The 26188-nt window shown below is 55.1% G+C and overlaps 3 protein-coding genes across 8 annotated transcripts; 2 read left to right on the plus strand and 1 right to left on the minus strand.

Annotated features, from left to right (window-relative positions):
- The first annotated feature begins 158 nt into the window (after positions 1-158).
- On the plus strand, positions 159-15557 carry HYKK (hydroxylysine kinase). Of its 6 annotated transcripts, none has more exons than XM_055340602.1 (7): positions 251-283; positions 2099-2164; positions 2839-3257; positions 3968-4323; positions 5387-5526; positions 7646-7829; positions 14149-15557. In XM_055340602.1, exons 4-7 carry the CDS (start codon positions 3975-3977, stop codon positions 14607-14609), a joined length of 1134 nt encoding a protein of 377 aa, XP_055196577.1. In that variant the 5' UTR covers positions 251-283; positions 2099-2164; positions 2839-3257; positions 3968-3974; the 3' UTR covers positions 14610-15557. The 6 variants fall into 6 exon arrangements, with proteins under 6 accessions (XP_055196537.1, XP_055196553.1, XP_055196577.1 ...); XM_055340595.1 differs by lacking the exon at positions 251-283 and adding an exon at positions 1144-1409; XM_055340578.1 differs by lacking the exon at positions 2839-3257 and having other exon boundaries at positions 218-283.
- Positions 15558-18002: 2445 nt separating this feature from the next.
- On the minus strand, positions 18003-19331 carry LOC129519766 (actin nucleation-promoting factor WAS-like). Its single transcript, XM_055340629.1, has 2 exons — positions 18918-19331; positions 18003-18141 (listed from the first exon to the last, which is right to left on the minus strand). Exons 1-2 carry the CDS (start codon positions 19329-19331, stop codon positions 18025-18027), a joined length of 531 nt encoding a protein of 176 aa, XP_055196604.1. The 3' UTR covers positions 18003-18024.
- Positions 19294-25910, plus strand: PSMA4 (proteasome 20S subunit alpha 4). Its single transcript, XM_055340615.1, has 9 exons — positions 19294-19426; positions 21051-21076; positions 21313-21355; positions 21727-21889; positions 22916-22993; positions 23287-23375; positions 23840-23970; positions 24465-24588; positions 25566-25910. Exons 2-9 carry the CDS (start codon positions 21074-21076, stop codon positions 25718-25720), a joined length of 786 nt encoding a protein of 261 aa, XP_055196590.1. The 5' UTR covers positions 19294-19426; positions 21051-21073; the 3' UTR covers positions 25721-25910.
- Positions 25911-26188: the final 278 nt, after the last annotated feature.

Here is a 26188-nt window from a genome sequence, read left to right on the forward strand (position 1 = left end):
GGGGAGCCAATCAGAAGCAAGAGGTGCGATTACGTGCGAGGTACCCGGATTCCGAGTGGGGAGGCGGGGCCTGGATGCGGAAGACCAATCAGAGGCCGGAGCCCTCCGGCTGGGGCGGAGCGTCCGCGGGCCAGCCTCGCCCCTCAGCACTGAGCGCTGATTGGCGGCGGGGGACCGCGAGCGGCCAATCAGGAGTCGGGGCTCGCGGGGTCGGGCTGCGGGGGCCGCGGCAGGATCGCGGGCGGCTGACAGCGGTGTCCTCGGAGGGCGCGACTCCCTGCGGGTGAGCGGGCGGGGAGCGGGGCGCGCGACAGCGCTAGGGGTGCCGGGGGGGGGTCCCGGGCTGCAGCCCCCCTGCACCCCGCTTCCCACTTCCTAGGGACCCCGGGGTGGGGAGGGGTCCCGGGCTGTAACCCCCCCGTGCACCCATCTCTCACTCTCCCTGGGGACGTTGGAGGAGAGAAGGGTCCCGGGCTGCAGCCCCCCCGTGCACCCGCCTCCCACTCCCTGGGGACCCCGGGGGGGGAGGGAAGGGTCCCGGGCTGCAGCTCCCGCCCCCCCCCCCGTGCACCCCGTCTCCCACTCTCCCTGGGGACCCCGAGGGGGAGGGAAGGGTCCCGGGCTGCAGCCCCCCCTCCGTGCACCCGCCTCCCACTCCCTGGGAACCCCTTGGGGGAGGGAAGGGTCCCGGGCTGCAGCCTCCCCCACCCCGTGCACCAGCCTCCCACTCCCTGGGGACCCCGGGGGGGGGAGGGAAGGGTCCCGGGCTGCAGCACCCCCCATGCACCTGCCTCCCATTCTCCCTGGGGATGTTGGAGGAGAGAAGGGTCCCCGGCTACAGCCCCCCGTGCACCCCGCCTCCCACTCCCTGGGGACCCCGGGGGGGGAGGGAAGGGTCCCGGGCTGCAGCCCCCCCCCCCCCCGTGCACCCGCCTCCCACTCTCCCAGGGGAAGTTGGAGGAGAGAAGGGTCCCGGGCTGCAGCCCCCCCATGCATCCCGCCTCCCACTCCCTGGGGACCCCCGGGGGGGAGGGTCCCGGGCTGCAGCTCCCCCCCCCCCGTGCACCCCGTCTCCCACTCTCCCTGGGGACCCTGGGGTGGGGATGGGTCCCGGTCTGCAGCACCCCCCTCCCCCCTGCACCCTCCTTCTTTTCCTGCCTCCTGGGTCTCCAGCTCCTCCGCAGTCCTGTGCGCCCCACCAGCCCCTTGCCCCAGGGGGAGGATTCCGAGCCCCCCCTCCCCCCGCGCCCTGTGGGGCCCAGAGCATGGCCCAGGGCAGGGGGCCGTGAGCAGGATGCCCCGAGGTGGAGGCTGCCCAGCCCCTGGAACATCTGGCAGGGAGGGGAAGCCAGGGGACGCCCCGAGTCCGCCCCGAGTCCCCCCGGGACACCTGGCACAGAGCGCAAAGTGTAAGGTCCAGCCCCCCCCCCCCCCGTTGGGACAAAGGTTGTGGGATTCAGGCCCGGCTGTGGGCAGAACCCACTGCGCCCTGGGGGTCTCAGAGCAGCTCAGGAAGGCGCTGTTGGCCACAAGTGTAGACCAGCTACGGCAGGATTTGAATCCTCCTCCTGTCCCTGCTCACGCACCAGGCGTTTGGCTGATGGGAACCTCGCGGACAAACGCATCTTTCTTTTATTTACCTTCAGGAGCTGACTTGATCTGTGCCATTGTTTCATGATTTGAGGCCTTGTAGTCAAAGAAAAAAGGCAATTTTAAGCTCAGAAAGAGAAACTGTGGAAGCCCAGAAAGTTTCTGGGCTGATCTAGTCCGAGCGCAGGCAGCCCGGGTTCCCGCCACGTAGGGGAGCCGGGACCGAAAGGCGCTTCGGTTCTGCCAGCACAGCTACTTTTTGGCCTTCCGATTTTTTTTCCTTATTGCTGTAAAATCTGCTTAACCAGCACCACTAGTTTTTATTGTAGGCTCGAGCTGCCACTTCTTCCGAGGCTCCGCGAGCCCCGTTCAAGGAGGGCCTGGGAGCGTTGTCTAGCCTGGAAGGGAGACTGGCTTCACACTGGCCTGAGGTTCCCTCTGTCTTTAAGGATTTATCTTTATTTTTTTTATTTTTTATTTATTTTTTATTTTTTTGTTTTTCTTTAAGGATTTATAACTGATACCAGACTCACAATTATCCTGAAATCCTTAACACGTTAGGATTCGAAAAACTGTGAGTGCACTTCACCTTGGATTTAAAGCTCTCGAGTATTTTGAATTTAAAGTATTCTGAATCCTGGCCTCACATCAGCTTGTAAATCTCCAGAAGGAATGTTAAATTTTCGTGCCAAGTCTTAAGGCCGAGTACAGTGTGATAGGATACTCTGGTTCCCAGAAGTGTCAGGTGCAGGGGTGACCCCATTCAGCTTTGTCACGTCCTTAGTGAACAAAACTGGAAAGCAAATACTCTGCACAGCAAGTGAACGTGAGACGTGAGTGGCAGGAAGGCAGCACCTGCCACGGGTGCCGGAGCCACGGGGTGGGGGGGGCTGCAGGCAGGCTGGGGGGCAAGTGGGGGAGGGGAGGGGCATTTTAGGCTGAGTTTCTTCTCCGGTCTGGAGGCCCCAGACCACGGTCTTGGGGCTGGGGTGGGAAGGGCGTCCTTTGGGGGAGCCCCAGTGCACCCCCCTGAACTGTATCCCCCTCTCCTCACTGGAGGGAGGCGAGATCCAAGGTGATGAGGCATTAACGGGCAAAGGTGATTAGGGGAGCTCCGAGACGGCCCTAAGACCCCACCCACAACCCCTTGTCCTTGCCAGTGTCTCACAGCGGACTTTTAAAATTTATGTGCAGTGAGATTCACAGATCCTATGCTTAAGTTTTAAGTTTTTTTTTTTTTTTTTTAAGATTTTATGTATTTATGTGACAGAGAGCAAGAGAGAGCAGCAGCAGGGGGAGCAGGAGAGGCAGAAGCAGACCTCCTTGCTGAGCAGGAGCCCAGGACCCTGAGATCATGGCCTGAGCCAAAGGCAGGCGCCCAAAGGGCCAAGCCACCCAGGTGCCCCAGGTTTTAAGTTCTGACCCATGTATACGTCCGTGTAAGCAAAGCATAGTCAAGATACAGACGTTTCCCTCCGGGAAGTTCCATCCTACAACCTCCCTGCCCGAAGCAGTGGCAGCCCTGCTCGCGGAGGAGCTGACCGTCGTTGAGATTCTGTGTCCCACTGCGTCCCTTGAGCAGCTGTCCACATCATGCCCTAAGTGCAACCCGCTGTCTGCGTGCCAGCCACACTTTTACCCTGGAAGCGTGCCCCATGAGCTGGCTGGTGAGGTTTTCAGCAGGACTTGTGGCTGGGGGAGGATGGCCACCGCGTCTGAATTTCTATTTTAGCCCCAAACCGAGGGTTGTGCGGTCCAAGGGTCGTGACCTCCCTTTCGGAGCCTTGAGAGCCACGTCCTTCCTGTAACTTGGTGTGTCCCTGCGGGCGAATGCTTCCCGTCTCCTGTGACGCGTCCCGGGGCGGGGGGGTGGGTGGGTGGGGTGCATGGGCGAGGCGGTGCCCAGTGCTCGTACCGCGTAGTCTGTGCAGGGCCCCTGGAATCTGCCCTTCGGCCTCGAGGCGAGCGTAGAGATGGCTCCTGCTACGGGGGGGCTCACCTGCCCAGACCCCCCACTTCTTTATCTCCTTTGCTGATTCGACTTGTTCAACTTTATGAGTGAAAATCAATAAGAAGGGATCCCTGGGTGGCGCAGCGGTTTGGCGCCTGCCTTTGGCCCGGGGCGCGATCCTGGAGGACCCGGGATCGAATCCCACGTCAGGCTCCCGGTGCATGGAGCCTGCTTCTCCCTCTGCCTGTGTCTCTGCCTCTCTCTCTTTCTGTGTCTCTCATGAATAAATAAATAAAATCTTTAAAAAGAAAAAAAAAAAGAAAATCAATAAGAAGCAAGGGGTCCGTGTGGAGCAACATTGTTGGTCTTAAGGAAGCGCATCTAGGGAAACGGTGACATCTGCGCCCCTTCGGGTCTGTTCCTCAGAGACAGCATGTCGCGCGGGGACTCCGCTCAGCCAGCCCGGGCCCTCGCCAAGCCCGCCTTCAGCGACCCGCAAGCCTCCGCGCTCGTGGAGTCGGTGTTTGGCCTCAAGGTTTCCCAGATCCGGCCGCTCCCTAGCTACGACGACCAGAACTTCCACGTGCGCGTGGCGGGAGCTGAGGGCGGCCTGGGCGGTCCCGGCGAGTACGTCCTCAAGATCAGCAACGCGGAGGCCAGCCGGACGCCGGAGCTGCTGCAGGTGCAGACGCACGCCCTGCTGTTCCTGAGAGCCGCGGGCCTCCCCACAGCCTCCGTGTGCCGCTCGAAGGGGGGCGGCCTCACCTCCCTCGTATCCGCAGGTAAGACACCCTGCCTCGCGCCGCCGGCCTTGCTCCCCGCCGCATTCAGGTTCCCCTGAGAAAAGCACCTGGAACAGGTAGGGAACCGCAGGTGCGGCCTGGGCCCTGCTCCCCTGGCGGGGGCAGCCAGGCCACCAACTCGGACAGCGGGCTCCCATCCCCAAGTGCCTGGAGCCCGATCTTGTGTCACTTCCCCGAGGATGGCCTTGGGGGGTTGCCTGGGGCCCAGGCCGGGGTCCCGGGTCCTGAGATGGAGCTGCGAGTGGGCTGCACGCCTGGCAGGGCGTCTGCGCCTCCCCCTCTGCCCCTCCGGCTTCTGGGCTCTGTCGCTTCCTCTCTCTAGTAAATCAACGTCAAAAGAAAAAGAAAGGACTTGAATAATCACTAAAAGCACGTGGGTTTAGGGAAACTCGTTTTCAAATATAAAATTAAGTCCTTTTCTTCGTGCGGCCGGCTGTGTATTTGCGGCCGTGGGGTAGAAGAAAGCCAGAGTCAGGAAGCAGGGCGTCTGACGGGGCTCTGTCCTTCCTGCACGGGGGCCACAGGGCACAGCACCTGACGTCCCCCTGCTGCGAGTCCTCGTCTGTGCAACGTGGGTCTTTCACGTAAGTGCTGAGGCTCCGAGATGAATTTGGCGGCCGGGGAGCAGTGCGGGGTGTCCTGGAGCAGCTTGAGGCCTCGCTGTCCCGGGGTCCGCGCTCCCCGCCAGCGGCTGAGGGTCCCGTGCTGTGTGGGCGCCTCCCCGGGCCCCGGGGGAGCCTCCAGGCCCGCGGCCCTTGCCTCACAGTTCTTGAGGCTGAGCCTACGGGGGGCGGTCGTGCGCCCTCCCAGGGCAGGCGGTGGGCATGCGGGCTGTGGGTGTCAGGCGTGCAGGTGTGCAGGTGTGCGGGCGCTGGGTGTGCCTGTGCGCGTGGCCAGCCCCCGCCCCGCTCAGCCCTGCCGCCTTCCCGCGGGGGTGCCCCCGGTCTACGGCCCCCGCTGCGCTCGGCAGGCACAAGGACTAAGGCCGAGCGGCCCGTCGCCGTTCCGACCGCGGTTGACAGCATGTCCTTGCACCACCCAGATGGCGGCTCCCGCGTCACCAGCTACGTGGTGAGGCTGCTGACCTACCTCCCGGGGAGCCCGGTGGCTGAGGTCCCCGTCGGCCCCCCGCTCCTGTACGAGATTGGAAGGCTGGCTGCCAACCTGGATGAGACGCTGGAGGTAGGATGGGGCTCGGCTCCTGTACTAGGGTGTGGCTGTGCTTGGGGTGCATCCCTCCCCTGTGACCGGTAAACCCAGGCTCAGACCAGGCCCTGCCGTGGGGTGTCGGGCAGGGGCTCGGGCCGGTGCCGCTGGGGCCGCACCTGTCGCAGCTGACCCGGTGTCTGAGCGGTCCTGGGGTTCCCGGGCTGCTGGACGGCTGCCGAGGGCCTGCCTTGACTGTCCCGCATCCACCGCACCCCCGTGCCCCGCGTCCGCTCCTCACGAGGTCCACAGACGACCGTGGAACCTGCCGGTGCTCCTGGCTGCCCGCCGGCCCTTACCCGGCCTGTCCCCATCCCCGCCCCGACGGGCCGCCCTGTCTCCGTGTCCGCACACCTGCCGCTGCCCGAGGCCCCAGTAACCCTCCACGCTCACTATGCGGCCCATGGCTCGGGCATCGCCTGGCCTGTGACCCGCCCCGGCCCCTTCTCTCCCCCGCTGTGCGTGGACCATCACGTGCTCCTCTTGCTACTTCTGGGCGCCCTGTGGGTTCCTGCGGGTGACGGGCTGCACCCCTCGTTGGGGACGTCTGTCCCGGGAGCGGCGAGGAAGCTGCGGGGCCGAGGGCAGGGGGCCGGCCTTCCGTCCTGCGCCCTCCCTGGGCTCCCCGGGGCCGCAGGCCTCTGCTCCTCCCGCGTCCTAGTTCATGGCAGGCCTGGGGGCTGCTGCGGCCCCGCGTGCGGCCGCTGGGGAAGCCGAGCGAGCTGCCCCGGTAGCGCCCAGAGCCCGGGCCTGCGATCCGCGCCGAGCCCAGCCCCCTGCTGCGGGTGCGGGCCCAGAACCTCCCTGGGGGCCGCGGCTCCATTGGGAGCCGGACGCGGGTGTTAGATTCTACTTTCTCCCCAAACGGAAGTAAGAGTCACGTGTGGCAAAGCCTTCGGAGGCCCCGCCAGGGCCCAGTGACCACTTTGTGCCCATCCTACCCCGAAGGCCGGCATCTGGCGTGCGCGCTGCTCTCGCGGCCTCCCCAGCCTCGACCCGAGCGGCCATGCGGGGCCGTGACAGATGTGGAGGCCTGGCTGGGAGGCGCCTCTGCAGGGGGATGCAGGGGCCGGCGTGCCGCTGGTGGGGACGCCCTGCTGCTGCCCAGGCCCCCCAGGTCTCCGCTTGGGCTGCGAGCTCCCTGCCGAGGTCCTCAGAGCAAGGCCGCGGGGGAGGGTCAGACTCCAGGGCTGCGCACTGATGTCAAAGTCAACGAGAGGAACGCGTTTAAGGAAAGGGAACAAAATACAAAGCTCCAGAATCTGTCTCGCGCGGCCGCCCACGAGCCCCGCCGCCCGCCCCCTTTCGAGCCATTTCGGCCTCCACAAACAGCCAGCGGTCAAAGTCTCCAGGCCCTCGACGTTCTAGGCTTTTCCCAGAACTCTCATTTATTCAGCAAATATTGCTTGAGCAGCGTGTTTTGTGTACCGGGCACTGGCGGGGGCGCGGGGATAAGGTAGTGCACGGACAGCGGACACGCCCCAGCCTTGCTGCTAGTGGTAGACGGGAGGGTGAGCTCTGGGGGTGTACTGTGCGGGACAGAGGGCTCCCCTGGACCTCCGGGAGCCCGCCCACAGCACAGCTGGCAGAAACCAAGGCCTGGCCTGCGGTGTGGGCAGGAGCATCCCAGGACGGGGAGCAGCAGGTGCAGAGGCCGTGAGATGGGGGGGCGGCAAGTGCAGACACCATGAGGTTGGGGGGCAGTAGCAGGTGCAGGGGCCGTGAGGTGGGTGGGGGAGCAGCAGGTGCAGGGATGGAGAGGTGGGGACGGAGGAGTGGCAGGTGCAGGGGCCATGAGGTGGGGGGTGAGCGGCAGGTGCAGGGACAGAGAGGTGGGGGTGCGCTGGCACGTGCTCCTTCCACGGGAGGCCTGGGTGGCTGGAGGTGACGAAGCAGGAGTAGGGGAGGCTGAGTCGGAGAGGGGCCAAGGGGCCGAGGGCCCGCGTGTGTCACGTGGGGAGAACGCAGCTCTTGCTGACCGGCCAGCCCCTGCCTTGGGGGCCAGGTGACACGGGGCTGTGCCCACGGACTCCACGGGCTCTCCGCGTGGTCGCTCCAACCGGCAGAGGCCAAGCGTTCCTTGTCTTTGATTTAGAAATTCCATCACCCAAAGTTAAGTTGCCTTCGTCGGGAGAACTTTATCTGGAATCTGAGAAATGTTCCTCTTCTGGAGAAATATGTGGACGCCTTGGGCCAGGGCCGAAACCGCGAGCTTGTCGTCCGGGTAATTCAGCTCTTCAAAGATGAAGTCCTGACCAAACTGAAGCATTTTCGAGAATGTGAGTCTTCTCCTGATCGAGTGTTTTTCTTGACAATTTAAATTGTCAACTGTCAGAGCATCAGAAAAGTGTGGAAGGACAACGTAGCTTTACCACATCTTAAGATTTTGCCATGTTGCTCCTGCTGCTTTTTAAAGAACAGTATTTGTGCTTTCCTTACAATTGCTGCACTCGAAGTCCTCTCTGACCTTTACTCGGTCACCTCCTCCCTCCCTACTGAATTTGCACATGTTCTAATATCGCTGTGATTTATGTTCATAGGTTATGTGCGTGCATGTTTTCCAGATTGATCCATTTAATATATGGTAGTTCCAGTTCGCTTAGCTTATTTTTTTTTAAGATTTTTTTTTTTTTAATTTATGATAGTCACAGAGAGAGAGAGAGAGAGAGGCAGAGACACAGGCAGAAAGAGAAGCAGGCTCCATGCACCGGGAGCCTAACGTGGGACTCGATCCCGGGTCTACAGGATCGTGCCCTGGGCCAGAGGCAGGCGCCAAACTGCTGTGCCACCCAGGGATCCCTTTTTTTTTAAGATTTTAAGAATCTATTTGAGAGAGCAGGGGGAGGGGCAGAGGGGGAGGGAGACTCCCCGCCAAGCAGGGAGCCTGATGCGGGCCTCGATCCCAGGACCCTGGCAGACGCCCATAACTGCCGAATACTAACTACTGCAGAGCGCGTGTGCACCACACCTGACTTGAACGTACTGGACCTTTTTGGTCACTTATGTTAATAGAATTTAGGTTGGTCCTCGCTTCCCCGTGCTCCAGGGAGCGCCTGGCTCTGTAGGGACCCAGCCGGTACTCTCCGGGTGTAGGCGGCCTTCGGCGGGCGGCAGGCCCGTCCAAGGACACGAGGGCCGGTACCCGGCAGGCCACGTGGGCTGCATCCTCCTCGGCTGCACACAGCCCGCGGGGCTCACGCAGCACGCGTCCATCTCACGCTTCTGGAGGCTGCACACGGGAGGTTGAGGTGCCGGGGGCGGCCTTCCTTCCCTGGCTGCAGCCACCTCGTCCCTCCGGAGTCTCTTCTTGGGCCCCACACTCGGGCTCACCCCGACCCATTCCCTCCGGTAGGCCCAGCTCCCAATGCGGGGGCTCGGGGCAGGGGTCAGTGCACAGCGCCCCGGGGTATAAGCACGCTGCAAGGCCACGGCACCCCGCCCGCGAGCACTCCGTCCCGTGCTGTTGGCCGCCTGCGCGTGGACCCGGCCAGCCCAGGAGGTCGCGGCCCCGGGGTCCTCAGGGGCTCAGATGCTTCCAGCTCTCCTTGCAGGTGCGCCCTGCCTTTAACTTGTGACCCGCACCGTTACCACCCGGTGCCCCCTCTGGGCTGCTGGCCCTGGACGGCGCGAGGCCTGCGGCAGGACCGCAGGGCCCAGGACACGCCGCGCGCAGCTCGACCCGAGGACGTCGGGCAGCTCCCAGAGAGCAGGGAGCCTCAGGCTTTGCTCCGGAGGGTGCGGGGACTCCCGCCAACCTGACAGACGGAGCAATCTCTCGCGGCAGCTCTACCACGATGTCCCTATCCGGGAAATGCCGCTTGCATAGACTTAGGCGAAGGGGCCACTCGAGTCAGTTTTTCTACTGGGATTTTTTTTTTCTCATTGATTTTAGAAGTTCAGAGTATTTTCCGGATACAAATCCTTCTTTGGTTCGGTGCGTTGCAGATACTTTCCCCCATTCTGGGGCTTGCCTTCTCGCTCTCTTTATGATGCATTTTGACAAACAAGCCTCCATTTCTTGGCTTCAAATATATCAACTTTCTGTTCCATGGTTCGTGTTTCACGGCTTGTTTAGGAAATTTTCCCTACCTCGGGGTCACGAAGACATTCTCCTGTGTTATCTCACTACAGCGTTATCGTTTCTGCGTTTCATTATAGGTCTATAAACCATCTGGAATTTACGTACGGTGGGAATTTTTCCAGTGGCCAGTAACTTTTTCCCCAACGCGTATTAAAAGGCTCTCTTTTCTCCCTTTGCTTTGCAGAACCACCTCTGCTATCAATCAAATTCCCTGGGGCTCTCTATTCCATCCCCCTGTTCTGTTTGCCTCTCTCTGCTCCCGTACTGCGCTGCGGATCCCCTCGGCCAGGTGATGCTGCGGTAACAAGTAGCTCCCGGGACTGCAGTGGCAGAGACTTAGTTCTAGCTCAAGCTGCACGTCTACCCTGGACTGGCCAGGGTTCTGTTCTGTGCATTCTCTCACTTTGGGATCCACACGGATGGAACTTTCACCAACTAGAGTATTGCTGTCGTATGGAGAAAGAGAACGTGCGGCACTGTACGCTGGCTCTTAAATCTCTGCCCTGAAGTGGTCACTTCTGTTCATACGTCGAGGGCCAAAAAAAGTCACATGGCCATATGCAGCTTTTTCAGGAACAGGGAAGTGCAACCCAGCATGTTCCAAGAAGGAGCACAACCGGAATGTTTGTGATTACCTCCAAAGATTACCGTGCTGTCTTAATTTTTTGACTTTTACGGTTTCATAGCTGATAGAATATGTCCTCCCATCTTTTTATTCTCTTCTAAGAGGGTCTTGACTGGTTTTTGTCCTTTACATTTTGATTACATGTCAATTTTGGAGTCAGCATGTCACATTTTTAAAGAATTTTGTTGAGACTTTGGTTAGATTTGGATTGAATCTGTATATAAATTTGGAACATGGGTAGTGTAGTATATTTATGTTATACTTAAAAGATTTAGTACTCTAATCCACGAACATTCGTCTAGTTATACAGATCTGTGGATGTTGGTGATGGCATTTTTAGTCACCTTTTCTTTTTAAGTCTTTTTTTAAAATTTTTTTAAAATTTATGATAGTCACAGAGAGAGAGGCAGAGACACAGGCAGATATTTTTTTTGCCTTAAATATCTACTCCATCTGATGCTATATAGCTACACTATCTTATTTTGTACTCTTCATTTTTTTCTGTCTGTTCCAATTCTTTCTTTTCTTTTCCCCTCTTCTTTTGCCTTGTTTTCGAGGTAACTTTTTCCATGATTGTATTTTTTTCCATCCAGAAGTTTGGAAACTATATGCTGTATTTCTACTCTGAGTGTGGTTACCCTAGAGATTCTCATGTGTGGCCCTAACTTATCAAAGTGTAATGTTACCCAAGACAACACAAGGACCTAAAGATACTTTAAGTACATTTATCGCTGTTCTGGCTTAGAAGCTGTTTTAGTAAACTTTAAATCTGTATTTTTATTCTCCAAAAGTCATTATTATTTTTCACAGCCACGTTTAGATTTCCTCGTATATTGGTTTCATATCTTCCTGCACCTCGGACTTTCAGCCCACCATCATTTTTTTCCTGCCTGAAATACATTACTTAGAATCTCCGTAATGCAGTTCTCTGATGGTGAACGCTCTCTGATTTTGTCTGAAAAAGTTTTTACTTTTCCCCTAATGAGGGGAAGGGTATTTTCACACCCTATAGGACTTCGGGTTTCCGGGTTTTCAGACTGTCTCCTAGCTTCTCCATCCCTGCTAAGAGGTCAGCTGAGGTCTGCGGCTCCTCTCCAGACCACCTGCATTTTTCCCTTTGCGGTTCTTGCATAGGATGTTCTCTTCTTCTTAATTGATTATTTTTCTTAATATGCTTTCTCAAGTCTGTGTGAGGAATTGTCTTTCATCAGTTATGGGAAATTCTTGCCTAGCCCCATTCTCTTTCCTCCTTTTGGGCTCCAGTTAAGCTCGTTTGGTCTTCTCACTGAATCTTCTGGGTCTTCCCATCTGTGTGTGCAGATTTTATTCTGTGCCCATGCTCCATTTTAGGTAATTCTCTAATGCGACCCCTAGTTTATTATTTTTTTATGTCTAATCTGTTATACCCACTCACTGCATTAATTTCTTTCATTATATTTTCCAGCTTTAGAAGTACTTTTCTTTTTTTAAAAAAAGATTTTATTTATTTATTCATAGACACACAGAGAGAGAGGCAGAGACACAGGCAGAGGGAGAAGCAGGCTCCATGCAGGGAGCCTGATGTGGGACTCGATCCCGGGTCCCCAGGATCACACCCCAGGTTGCAGGCGGCGCCAAACCGCTGTGCCACCGGGGCTGCCCTAGAAGTACTTTTCTAATTAAAGAAATTTTAAATTATTTTTTTGTTTTAACTTCAGTATAGTTAACATGCAGTGTTTCAAGTCCACACTCTAGGGACCCGCCCTTCCATGTAGTACTCCGTGCTCATCTCCATAAATGCACCCTTTAGTCCCTGTCACCTGATGCATAGTTCTTCCGGTAATTCTTCCAGAGTCATTGCCCTGTGTCCAGAGAACTTACCGTATAATCAGGTACCATGAGCAAGAGCCAAAAGAAACTAACTTGCGGGGCTCCAGGCTGGCTCAGTTGGTAGAGCCTGCGACTCTTGGTCTTGGGGTTGTCAGTTCAAGCCCCATGTTGGATGTAGAGATTACTTTAAAAAATTTTTCTTAAAAAAAAAAAAAAACTAACTCAAAACTGAATCAAAGACTTTGGTAACTACAGTGACTTGACATAAACGTATCACACAGCCGCCTGGGGTTGCAGTTAGGTTCAAGGCTCTGCTTTGGTCCTTCTGCCTCTGTGGGTTGGTAGTAGACTGGTCATCCTTTTACGAGTTTGGAAGGTCTGCCCACCGCTGCTCCGCTTCAGGTGGTGAGGCCTCTCCTGCACCCAGCACCCAGCGGCAGGCAGCATGTCCAGCACCCGTCCTCCCAGGGGGAGGTGAAGCACCGCGGCTCTGGAGCACAGGAGGCAGGCCCGAGGCTGCATTCTTGCTCACTGCTTGGCTTTTCTATTGTTTCTTAGTATATGGATCTGGCTTTTGAGGCTGGCTGTACCTTTACTTTCACTTTTTATTTCCATCTCTACTATGTTGTACACAGAAGGGTTATCAAAGAATGAATTCACTTGGCCCTCTTGATCCGAATGCCTTCGCTTTCTTTCTCAAATCCAACGTTTGTCATGTTTTTCCCAGGCCTTAAATCACACTGTCATTTCTTGATGGGCCACTGGGCGTGAGAATAGAAGCGATAAGATGCTTGCATATAACAGATTACATTCACGAAGTAACGTATTTCATGGATTCTAAAATCCCAAGCGATTGCACAAGATGAACCATTACTTTATCTCTAAGGAAGGAAAAACATTGCCAGGGAAACAGTGACACGGCATCCGTCATATAACGCATCCCAATTTCACAAATGTGTAGTTTAGGATCTGTGGTTTGCAATAATGTTCATCGTTTCTACATGTGCTAAATCACGTAAGCACACTTTATGCAATCCCAAGTCACACAGAAGAAATCGGCATTACGCTCAGGTGAGTGTTTTGCACTCCCTATCACACACTTATCATAAAGCGCATGCTCCATGCTCTCGGACACCCTTGTCTTTTCTTAATCCTTAATTAGGGTTTTAAATCAGAATGTTTCAGACTGTACCCAATGGAGGACAAGTATAGTTTTTTCCCCAACCCACGACAGTCTGCTGCATGAGCCTACTGTTCATGACCAGTTCACGACTTCCTGTGTGAATTCGGTAACACCAAACTGGCCTGTACTCTGTTAATGAGATGTGTCCACTGATCACACTCTTAGATGACAACTTGCTGTAAAATTTTCTAAAACCCTCAATTTCTGTTTTTATCTCATACAGACTAGTAAGCATTTATGGAACAGCACTGACCACAGACCCCCACTTTGGGTAGTACTCACTTGAGATTCCAGCATCTATTCTAGCAATCAAGAGACTGGAAAAAATCAGAATTACTTTATCATATTTTTTTTTGAAATCCCAGATTAAAATAAAGACATATCTGGCTCCTTCTAGGACTCTTGGCTCTTTTTTTTTTTCTTTTTAAAGATTTTTTTTTTTTTAATTTTATGTAATCTCTACATCCAGCACAGGGCTCGAACTCACAACCCCAAGATCAAGAGTCACATGCTTCACTGACTGAGCCAGCCGGGTGCCCCTTAGGACCCTTTGTTTCTTATGACAATATGAACATATGTATATTCTTTTTAAACATTTCTGGATCGGGGCAGTTCCGCCTTGCCCTTCACTCTGTTAGTGGTCAGAACCAGGTGTTTGCAACAACTACAACCTCTGTTGAATGGCCTTGTACCGATTAGAAACAAAAGCAAATACAACCACTGAAATTAACTTCTTTTTTCCCTTTCGGAGAAAATTATTTTATTGCAGGACAAATAGGGTTTGGCTCTACCTCTGACTGCTCATCACATCGGAGTGGCTGTGCCCAAGAAACAGGAAATGGGAAGACAATGAAGTGGGGAATTCAATGTTTTCACATGGCTTGGTTTTTCTCCTTTTAGGTCTCAATCATGGGGATCTTAATGACCATAACATCCTAGTGGAGTCCAGTAAGTCAGCCTGTGGAGATGCTGCGTATCAAGTGTCTGGGATTTTAGACTTCGATGACATGAGCTATGGCTACTACGTGTTTGAAGCGGCCATTACCATCATGTACATGATGATTGAGAGCAAGAGTCCCATGCACGTGGGAGGTCATGTCCTGGCGGGGTTTGAAAGTGTCATCCCGCTGACGCCTGTGGAGAGGGGAGCTTTGTTTCTACTCGTGTGCAGTCGCTTTTGCCAGTCCCTGGTCATGGCGGCGTACTCTTGCCAGCTACACCCAGAGAACGAAGAGTATCTCATGATTACTGCAAAAACTGGGTGGAAGCACTTGCAGCAGTTGTTTGACCTGGGCCAGAGAGCTGTAGAGGAAATCTGGTTTGAAACTGCCAGGTCCTACACCTCCGGGCTTTCCATGTGACTGGAATTGCACAGCAGGGACCAGATCTGGTCCTACGAAGCACTTCCCTGCACAGTAAAGACGACCTGATGGAGGTGACCGGTGCACAGGAAACCACCAAGGACGTCAAGCACTCTCATGACCACTCTTCAGATTTAAGAAAGGACCGCCTGAGCAAGCCTGTCTTTCTGGGGGTCCTGCTGGCCTTGTGGATAAAACACGCAGAGTGAGGTTTGCACTCAGATAAGCTCTCAAGGTCTATTCCAGCCCTGGGATCAATGACTGTTTTAAGCTCTGAAAGGAATACATATGTTTAGATAAATTCGCATATTTTAAATAATTGGGCATAACACAGACACCCGTTAACACATCTCCACTCTCGTGGAGCCTTCTCCCATTGCTCCGTTTTTCTAGGACCCCACAGTACTCCGTCTTCATGGATTATGACGGTAGCCTAAGGCTATTTGAGGGGCAGAGACTAGTTCTGTCTCTCGTCTCTTTTTTGTTTTTTTTAACACCCGATATACTGCTTTCCTTGTGGTTTCAAAAAGATATTTTGCACGCATAATTGCAAATTGATGTACGCTAAAAGAAAGGCATGTGAAGACAAGGCACAGACTAAGATGTCTTAGGAGGAAGCAGACACACTGCTGCTAAGAAAAAGTTCTAACTTGCTTGAGTGGGCAGTTGAGGCTGGAATGCTAGGGATGGAGGCTGGAAGATTCTGGGCCTGCTAGGGAGCCATGGAAGACATCCGGCAAGGCCACCAGCTCCTGAGGTTTTCATAGTGATACTGAGAAAGTGTCTAAGCAGATCACTTAAAATTTGCTCTCATTTATGGCTCTTTTCATATGAATATGTGATGACCTGTAGCTCACCGTATACCAGACGTGAATCATACCACGGTTTCCTTCACGGAGTTCTCGTCATGCCTCCCTTACTGTGATTTATTAAAGGGCTGTTTACTCACTCGTGTGGGTTTATCTGTTCCCTAAGACGTCTCAGGTCTACAACCCTGGCCATTGTCTCTTTCGCTATTTTTTTTTAAGATTTTATTTGTAGGGATCCCTGGGCGGCGCAGCGGTTTAGCGCCTGCCTTTGGCCCAGGGTGCGATCCTGGAGACCCGGGATCGAGTCCCACGTCGGGCTCCCGGTGCGTGGAGCCTGCTTCTCCCTCTGCCTGTGTCTCTGCCTCTCTCTCTCTCTGTGTGACTATCATAAATAAATTTAAAAAAAAAAAAGATTTTATTTGTTGGGGGATCCCTGGGTGGCTCCGTGGTTTGGTGCCTGCCTTTGGCCCAGGGTGCGATCCTGGAGACCTGGGATCGAGTCCCACATCGGGCTCCCTGCATGGAGCCTGCTTCTCCCTCTGCCTGTGTCTCTGCTTCTCTCTCTCTCTCATGAATAAATAAATAAAGTATTTAAAGAAAAAGATTTTATTTGTTCATGAGAGACACAGAGACCTAGGCAGAGGAAGAAGCAGGCTCCCTGTGGAGATCCCGACTCGATCCCGGGACCCCAGGGTCACGCGGTGGGCCAAAGGCAGGCGCTCAACCGCTGAGCCCTCCCTGAAAGCAGGGATCCCCTCGCTTTCACTATTTATGAATAGCCATTGCTTCTCTGTCTCTGGGGTCGCCTCAGAAGAAATTCAGGTGTAGTTGATAGGGGTTTATTGTGAAAAACAAAAGAGGCTCCTCTCTCCCCCACCATTTGGGAGATTACAAGAGTTTTAGAGGCTTTGTGCCAGGACCAGGATGAAGATCAAATCTGTATTTCTTATTATATTATAGTATCTTACCAAAGAATAGTATCTTATGTATTTACAGTATTTTACATGCATTACTTTTTTATTTTTTTAAAATTTATTCATTCATTCATTCATTCATTCATTCATTCATGATAGACATAGAGAGAGAGAGAGAGAGAGAGAGAGGCAGAGGCCCAGGCAGAGGGAGAAGAAGGCTCCATGCAGGGAGCCTGATGCAGGACTCGATCCCAGGTCTCCAGGATCGCACCCTGGGCCGAAGGCAGGCGCTGAACTGCTGAGCCCCCCAGGCATCCCCTTTTACATGCGTTACATCATTTAGCCTCCACAACAAACCCATGAGAAAAGTAGCGCTGTGATTAATCCCCATTTTCAGATGAGGAATTTGCTTAAAGAGAGCCAGGGTCCAATCCTCTCCTTCCCACACACCACGCATGCAGGTGTGAGCGCATCTCTGTTAGGATCAAATGAGATGACTTATGCTTCTGAAATTTAAGGTGTGGTATATATTTTTAAGATTTTATTTTATCATTTTTTAAAAAGTAATCTCTTAAACATGAGGCTTAAACTCTTTACCCCAAGATCAAACTGACTGAGCCAGCTGGGCACCCCACACTTTTTTTTTTTTTATCTAGTTTGACCATTCAGGAAATTGGGGACCAGAAAAATGACCCGAATCTTGGATTCCACTCCTAGACTATCATTCTTTCTCTTACACCGTGAAACTCGACAGATTCCCTTCTCACTTGCTCCCGCTAACATGGGTTCTCCCTCCCTGAATTCCTAACACAGACATTGGGGGCCACTATCTTGATGTTTAAACACCCACGGCCTTGCGTTGATATTTAAACCCGTGTTTGTCCTTATCTCCAGGCTGTTGGTTCCACGTAGTTTTAGACTCTGGGGGCACAGGGGCACCTGGCCGTCTTAGTGGTAGGGCCTGGGATTCCTGATCTTGGGGTTGTGAGCTGGAGCCCCACATTGGGTGTAGAGATTACTAAAAACAAATTAGAAAAAAATACCTCTTTGGCGTCATAAATTGAATACTACATACCTCCCGATGTCTTCAGGACCTGTTTCCACGCTGGCGGCTTGCACACCCTCAGGACACTGCTGGATTGAATGCGTTTGCACAAGTGCCCAGCACTGTCCTTCCCACCATCGAGGAGAAAACCCACTTCCAGATTTGGGGATCGGTACCGAGCGCCCAGCGGCCTCTGCTCTTGCAAGGGTCCCTTTCTGCGCAGGTGCCCCTCCCTCCACGCTGCAGAGCCTCCCTTCCTGCTGCTCTTACCTCGTCCTCTTAGGGGCAGGTACTGCGCTAGAGCTACGGGGATTGGGGGGGGGGGGGAGTTAACCTGAACCTTGGTGGCCGAATCCTCAATCATTACGGTCTCTGGGATCCTGCAGGTTGGCAGGCAGCACTGGGCCCGCTGGTCTCCCCCCACGAGGGCCCGGGCCTCCGCTGGGAAGACACACGAAGGAACAGTGGGTGGCTGGGAGACACGCTGACTGCGACTGGACTGCCCGGAACCATCGTCACGCCCGGGCCTGGCAGGTGATGCTGGGGCCTCGTTGGGCAGGTGGCAGGACACCTGCCCCTGTTCTAGGAACCGCTGTTCCAAGGGCACAAGACAGAAATGTGTTCTCTCTGACCGACCGCTGGAAGCCTTAGGAGGTCACTTCTGCGGTCACAGGTGCAGCCAGACTCGGGGCGGGGCCTCCAGCCAGGAGGGGAACCCTGGGATGGGAGAGGATCAAGCCTCCGGTGCCTTCACGCCCTGGAACCTGCAGGAAAAGGAACACTTGGTAGAGGGACCCCCAAATGCTTCCCTCTGTCCTTCCCACTCTCCCCGGCGCTGGCCGCTGCTCCCGCGGCCCTCCCCGGCCCTCCCCGACCCTCCTGCTCAGCTCCCTCAGCTTGGACGGCTGGCTCCCTCAGCTAGCACGGGGACTGGGGGGGGGGATCCCCGGGACTCTGAAGTCACGAAGTCACCCTTGGGCCTGAGGATGCCCTCGGGGGTGGGGGCCTAGGGGGGTGACCCGCAGGGGGGGGCTGGTGACCGCGGGGGTGGGGCTCGGGGTGTGACCCGGGGGTGACCTGGGGGTGGGGGCTGTGACCCTGGGGGGGTGACCCGCGGGGGTGGGGGCCTGGGGGGGTGACCCATGGGGGTGGGGGCTCGGGGGGTGTGACCCTGGGGGGGTGACCCTGGGGTGGGGCTCGGGGTGACCCGCAGGGGTGGGGGCCTGGGGGGTGACCCGTGGGGGTGGGGGCTCGGGGGTGTGACCCTGGGGGGGTGACCCGCGGGGGTGGGGGCCTGGGGGGTGACCCGGGGTGGGGGTGACCTGGGGGGTGACCGCGGGGTGGGGCCTGGGGGTGACCCGGGGGTGGGGGTCGGGGTGTGACCCTGGGGGGCCGGTGGGGGCCTGGGGGGTGACCCTGGGGTGGGGTCGGGGGTGACCTGGGGGGTGACCCGCGGGGTGGGGGCCTGGGGGGTGACCCGCGAGGGGTGGGGGCTCGGGGGGTGACCCGGGGCGGGTCCTGGGCCGTGTTCGGGGCTCACCCCGAGCGCGCGGGAGGCTGCGGGCGGGAGGCGGGGGGCGGGGGGCAGGCAGGGCGTCCGCGCCGCCTCGGAGGTCCCCCAGGAGGGAGGACGCTCAGCGCCCGCGCAGAGTCCCAGCCTCGCCGCCCAGGACCACAGGCCGCGCTGCCGCCCAGGGACCCGCGAGGCAGGAGCGGCGGGCGGCTCGCGGAGGGGGCGGCGTGGGCGGCGGGGCGGGCGGGGGCGGCGGGCCGCCGGGAGCCCCCACGGCACGCGGACGGCTGCCCAGCTCAGCGACTGCGGCACAGGCGGAGGCCGGGGGTCCGCGTGCTGGGGGAGCTCCGCCCCGCCCCCGGCCCCGCCCCCGCCGCCCGACTTCCGGGTCCGCGCCGGCGCCGGCCCCGCCCCCGTGTTCTGCGCACGCGCGGGCGCCATATTGGCAGCGGCAACTCGGCCTCGGGAGTGTCGGCGAGGTTTCTTCCGCGAGGAGCGTGTCGGCGTCGGTCTGTCCTCTTCCGTGTGTCCCGCAGGTGAGCCCCTGCCCCTGGGCGCCCGCGGAAGCTTGGCCACCCTCCCTCCGGGCAGGTCGTGAGCGTCGCGGCAGAGCCGGCTCGGCCTGCAGCCGCCGCCAGGGCGCCCGGGGTGCGTGACTCCGCACCGGCAGGCGGGCCGCCCTGGGGCCGGCGGAGGGGGCGGGGCTGGGGGCGGGGCTGGGGGCCGGTGCGCGCGTCGGGGCGGGCCGGGGGTCAGGGGGCGGGGCCGGGCCGGGGGCCCGGGTCGTGGTCGGCAGGTGGGCTGGGGTTCACGTAGGAGGACCCGCGCCCAGCAGGTGCCCCGGCGCCCTGCCCTCCCCCGCCTGTTGCAACAGCTCCCTAACCGCTTACCTGCAGTCTCTGCGGCCGCAGGTGAGTGATGTCAGTGCCCACCGGCCCCTGTGGCTCCCGGGCCCACGCTCTTCATGCGGAGCCCCAGTGGTCGAGACAGAAGATTCGCGGTGGTCCCTCCGGGTTGGGGTCTGGGCTTGGATCGCCAGCTGATCTCTCCAGTCTTCATTTCTGACGTTGTGGGATTTTTAGGGCAATGAGCTTCGCAGTCCGCAGTTGGCATCTCTGCTGAATCACGCTGAGCCCAGCCGCAGCGTTTCTTTAGCAGGAGCAGTATTGACCCTAACACAGCCGCCCTTACCTCTAGGTTGGGACCCCGTCACTCCGGGAAAGCCTCAGCCCACTAACGTGGCATTCAGGGCTCTGGGGGCATCTGTACCCTTGCCTAGCTCCCCAGCTTCTTCGGCCTTTTTTAGCTTTAGCGTTTTGTCTCTGGCCTGCTGAGCTGTCCTGTCTCGGTACCCTGTGAGCAGGTTTTCTCCCCTGCCCGGGCTGCACCCTGCTTCTCCCTTCCCTGCTCTTCTTCTTAAGGTCTAATGGTTCTCAGCCTCGCCTGTCTCTAATTTGAGCTCATTTTTTTGTATTTCTCAAAATATACTTTCTTGACTTTTTTTAAAAAAAAAGATTTTACTTTACTTACTTACTTCTCTTATTCATGAGAGACACAGTGAGAAGGAGAAGCAGGCTCCCTGTGGAGAGCCCAACACAGGACTCGATCCCAGGACCCCAGGATCACAACCTGAGCCAAAGGCAGACACTCAACTACAGAGCCACCCAGGCGCCTCCTTAGTTTTTTTTTTTTTTTTTAAGATTTATTTATTAGGGAGAGCATACATGCACGAGTGTGGAGGAGGGGCAGAAGAAGAGAGAGAGTTCCAAGCAGACTCCACGCCCAGTTGGAGCCTGACCAAGGGGCTGGATCCCAGGACCCTGCGATCATGACCTGAATCCAAGTCAGACGCCCAACCCACTGTGCCGCCCAGGCGCCTCCGCCTTCTTGATTTTTCCCCATCCCTCTTCCGCTGTACCCCTAGCACCTCTGTTTCCACATTGTCTGTCTGGCTCCCTCACCTGAATACCAGAGGGTGTTCAGCAGGAAGCTCTGCGGGAAGGGGATCCGGGTTCCCCGTGTTGGTATCCTAGCGTCTGCTGCAGCATAAATGTTAGAGTGAAGGCAGTGAACAAAATGGGTTTGTTTGTTTTTTTAAGTCAGAAAATGCTCCTTAATTGTAAATTTCATTTTAATAATGATCTTACTCTCTTTTTACAGGAATCCTGTAAAGCTCAGAAAACATGGTGAGTGATACACATGCCAGTAAGCTGTTGCCTGATAAATCCTATTGTTTGTACCTGTAGATGTGCATGAGAAAATTGGAATGGAAGGGAAAGGGGCTGGGATGGTGTCCTCTTCCTTACGCGTTTCCTCCCACACACTGAGCTTTGCCTGCCAGGTTGTTTCATGAGGTGGTCAGTGGACTTGCGGGAGCCTACTTCTGGTGGATAGGAATCACTTCCATATTTTTCCTTTGCAGTCTCGAAGATATGACTCCAGGACCACCATATTTTCTCCAGAAGGTAAAATGGAAGTTGTTTAAGATATTTCAAATAAAAAGATTTCTTTAGAATTTGACCGGGGTGGGAGGGTAATCTATAGACTTTATCAAAAATTTTATTAAGTTATCTCTACAGTCCGCATAAGGCCGCGACCCTGAGATCAGGAATCACATGCTTCACTGAGCCAGCCAAGCGCCCCCCTGCCTACAAACTTTCCTTTTAAATCCTTGCTAAGTTCGTTCTTCTTGTACTTTGGACTAATTGCAGTCACCAGGTTGGTCGCATGCTTCCTAGAAGGGTGAAAGCGGGACTCCTGTCCGTGGCCTGCCGGTGTTGGCACTGCTTCCCTTAGGAGCGCTGCTGCTTGGTGACTCACTGCTTGTGTCTTGTAGGTCGCTTGTACCAAGTTGAGTATGCCATGGAAGCCATTGGACATGCAGGCACCTGCTTGGGAATCCTAGCAAACGATGGTGTTCTGCTTGCAGCAGAAAGACGCAACATCCACAAGCTTCTTGATGAAGTCTTTTTTTCTGAAAAAATTTATAAACTGAATGAGTAAGTGAGATCTTAGGGAAGGGAGTGTAAAACGTCTCACTTTCTCACATAAGTGCTATTGTACGTATTTCGGGAGGGCTATCCCTTGACATGGTATAATTGAACAGTTTGTGTTTATCTCTGGGGATTTGCTTTTAATTTATCGTTAAAACCTCTTTGGGGCCCAGGAACCACATGTTTCTCTTTTTAAGTACAGAACGAAGCACTCAGTGGAGGCCCCACATCGTGAAGTGACAGGAGCCCAGGCTGGTCATCACTCAGATCTGGGTTGATTTAGAAGCTGTGTGACCCTACGCTGCTTGTTTAACTTCTCTGGGTCTCAGCTAGAGTAGTCATGGCAGTTCAGTGAACCATAATGAATATAAACTCGCACAGTGGCCTGTGGCAGGGCCTCAGAGCCTTGTTCAGAATGGCTACTCAGGAATTCTGTGGAGTTGTGCTGACTCTTCCCAAATGCCAGGCCTCCCCGAGGTCGGGGAACAGTGTAGCCAGCCCCGTACACCTGGGGACGTTTGTTACAGTCAGCGGTGCAGGACCTTGCGGCTGGCACGGGGCATTCCTGGGAGGCTCATCCCAAGGGGTGCTGTCTGTGCACAGCGCCACTGTCTGCTGGCTCGCTGGGGTGACCCCTTGGGATCCCCGGTCCTGGCCTCGTCCTGGCTGCCGGGCAGACTCATAGAACACCCTTCCCGCAGGTCCCTCCCCCTTTACCCCCATCATGCCGGGCTCAGATACAGGAGGACATGGAGCAGCCTGTTTTCCTGTCTGTCGACGAGTCTTGGGCTCACTTTAGCTGCTTTAGTGCTTGTCTCTTGCCTGTGCCCAGGGTGGTAATGAGAAATACATCTGTTGAAGAATTTGTGGGAGCCTTTATTTTTCACGTGGAATGACATCAAGTTGAAAGTCTGTCATCGTGCAGCTCCTGTGGAGCATCGTGGTGCATTTGTGACAACTTGTACCTTAGTGCTTATGAGCACCTGTGGCAGACCTCTCCCTGCTTACCGATACGTCTGTCCTCTCCTCCAGGGACATGGCTTGCAGCGTGGCGGGCATAACTTCTGATGCTAACGTTCTCACGAATGAACTGAGGCTCATTGCTCAAAGGTATGGTTGTAAATAGCAAGATACATAAATGAGTGAGTTTCCATGTTTCTGAGGAGAACTGCGAAGATCTAAATCATTTAAAAAGTCTATTCATTGAAAACTAAAGTTTTTTTAAACCAAAGCTGTAAAACCTTAAGGGTATTAGGCTGTGGCTACGCTCTCCCCGCCTCTTCAAATTACAGGTGACGGTGGGGTTGTCCCTGTGGCACAGATCTCTTTCAGAGGGTATTTTGCTTAGGGCGTGTCTGTGTTTTAGAGAAAAGTCTATTAAAATGCCAATTTCTTTATTGTAGGTATTTATTACAGTATCAGGAACCAATCCCTTGTGAGCAGTTGGTCACAGCACTGTGTGATATCAAACAAGCCTATACACAGTTTGGAGGTACTGAATTTTTTGAACATTGTATTCCAAAAAGTTAAACCATCTTATGAATCATAACCTTTTTGAGATAATAAAAAGAAATTGAAAATGAAATGAGAAAATACTTCGCATAAATCCCTGCTTCACCAATTTACTGGCTTCCACTATGTAGATTGTCCTATGTTTTATTAATAGATGCTGGAAGGCCATAATGCCATTTTCAAATCTGGAAACAAATTGCATTTTACATAATAATGAAATTCAGCACTGGTCCTCTGTGTCTTTATTCTTTTTCTTGGCTGTGTCCAAATCCTAGAGACAAAAGTGGAATTTTGGCTGGAGCTTAGCTGTGGTGTTCAGAAAACAAAGCAGTTTATGAATGCTTAACTTCACAGAGGACGCTTTGGTCCTGCTCGTGGGCTCAGGTAACCCATAGTGATACGAGATTCAGATGGCTGATACGTTGTTTGTCGTTGCTGTTAAAGGAAAACGTCCCTTTGGTGTTTCGTTGCTTTACATCGGCTGGGACAAGCACTATGGCTTTCAGCTCTATCAGAGTGACCCTAGTGGGAATTATGGAGGATGGAAAGCCACGTGCATTGGAAACAATAGTGCTGTGAGTATTTTGGGGGTTGCTATAAAATCTGCCAAAAGATCTAGTAACCCCCATAATTTTGAAGTAGCCATGAGTATAAACTGTTCTAGAATAGCTGCCGCACCCTTACTGTGATGTGAAAACATTGGATTTCTGTTGGTAACGAAGTCACAGGCACTGCTCATACTACTGGGACTTACTGTCTACATTTATAATTAAAGGAAGTGCTGATTTTCAGTGGGAAGTTTTGGAAATGGGATGTAATTATTGTTTACATCCTAGTTCTCAGACCCCTTGACTTATGTGATGGGCCCCTTGCAGGCCTGGGGAGTTCAGGTTACAGACCCCATTCATAGAGCGACAACCCCCTTGTCACCCCATCTGCCCTCCCTGCCCTTAGAAGTGTGGGTATTGGTTACAGTGCCCACGGTGGTTCAGCCATTATTATTCTGACCCGTCCATGTTCCAGAAATTTAAAGGAAACTCTTTTTTTGATTCTCCTTTATGTTTCATAGGCAGCGGTGTCGATGTTAAAACAAGACTACAAAGAAGGAGAAATGACTCTGAAGTCCGCACTTGCTTTAGCTATCAAAGTCCTAAACAAGACCATGGATGTGAGTAAACTCTCGGCTGAAAAAGGTAATTGGTGTCCACTCCTCCCTTTGGCTCACTTGAGTGAGAGAGGATTGAATGGCCTTAACCTGTTCCTGAGGGAGGATGCACGAGCTCGTGGGGTCCTGGGCCTGACCGTAAGCCCACACTACCCTCTGAGCACAAGGACTTAGGCCTGAGTCTTCTTGGTGCTCACAGACCTGTTTGAGGCAGATACTTTTCGTATCTAACTGACCAGCTCCTCGGCCGCCTGGTGGGTGTGTGTGTTTGCATACGATGGTGATGGTATACTTCATCCAGGGACGACTTCGCAGGAGTCGTGATGTCCTCTGTTCTTTTGAATCCACTGGTCTCTTATGTTATCCCATGTTTGCAGTTTTAAATACTTTATTTAGTATTTCTAAATAAGGATTAATAGATTGATTCAGTTTAGCATAATTAAGCTCCTGGTGTCCTTAGAAAATGCAGTCTACTTGTGGACTGCCCTCTGTGGTTTCTCCTGCTCAAAAATCCCTCCTTTGGTATCAGTTTACTTTTCTTGCCTTTGGTCCTGGAAAGACCTTTTTATACCTATGTTTTGAAGAGTTTTCAATGGTCCATGAACAATGAATGTGATTACGGGTTAGAGACTGACTGCACCTCCAGGGGCTCCAACAGGGACATGGAGGTGCCTTCTGGTCATCACAGCTAATGGCCGGCCAGCTAGAGCCAGTGGTTGGTGACAGTGGCAAAGGGCGAGTGGGAAGGTTGCGGGGGGTGAGGAGGACACTTGGGAGAGTCGACAGGAACGTCCCAGGATGGAAGGTGCTCTCTTGCTGTCAGGACGCGTGAGAGCTCCCACAGGAGTATCTGTGCAAGAGTATGCGTGAGCGTACGTGTGCGAGCCTCCCCCCCCCCCCCCCCGCGTGTCCCTGGGAGCAGCGGCACAGCTGGCAGCGGGCGCCTGGGCTGGGGAGCCATTGGCGAGGTGCCCGCCCATAACGCAGGCGCGCGCTCACTTGCAGTGGAGATTGCCACCCTGACGAGAGAGAACGGGAAGACGGTCATCAGGGTCCTGAAGCAGAAGGAAGTGGAGCAGCTGATCAAGAACCACGAGGAGGAAGAAGCGAAAGCGGAGCGGGAGAAGAAAGAAAAAGAGCAGAAAGAGAAGGAGAAATAGGAGGAGAACCCTGGGCTCTGGCGGCTCCAGGGCCGTGTGCCCGCTGCCCGGCCACCCTCACCCGGTGGGCAGACTGGGGCGGGCACCAGTGCGGGCCTGCCGTCTCTGTCCGGTTAAGTCTTGTAGTGACGCTCGGTCATGGTGGACGCGCTTGTCCCTCCCTGTGTTGGTAATAAAACTTGGAAAGAACCGCCGTGGTGAAGGGGGGCGTCTGGGGCAGGAGCCGTGACTGTCGTGAGGGGGCCCTGCTCACGGGGGGGCCCCATTGGTCAAGTCCAGGGACACAGGATCCTCCCCGTTGTGGTGCTGCCGGCCGGTGGCGGCCACGGGGTTCGTACCGGACATGAGCACGTCTGTGAGTCGTTGGCAGAGTGCAAGGCGACTACGGGAAACCCCATGTGCCCACCAGCCGGCGTCCAAGGCCGCGCCCTGACCCCGTGCGTCCCTGTCACATCTGTGTGCAGGACC

This window comes from Nyctereutes procyonoides, unplaced genomic scaffold (assembly GCF_905146905.1).
Source record: "Nyctereutes procyonoides isolate TBG_1078 unplaced genomic scaffold, NYPRO_anot_genome, whole genome shotgun sequence".
NCBI lineage: Eukaryota > Metazoa > Chordata > Mammalia > Carnivora > Canidae > Nyctereutes > Nyctereutes procyonoides.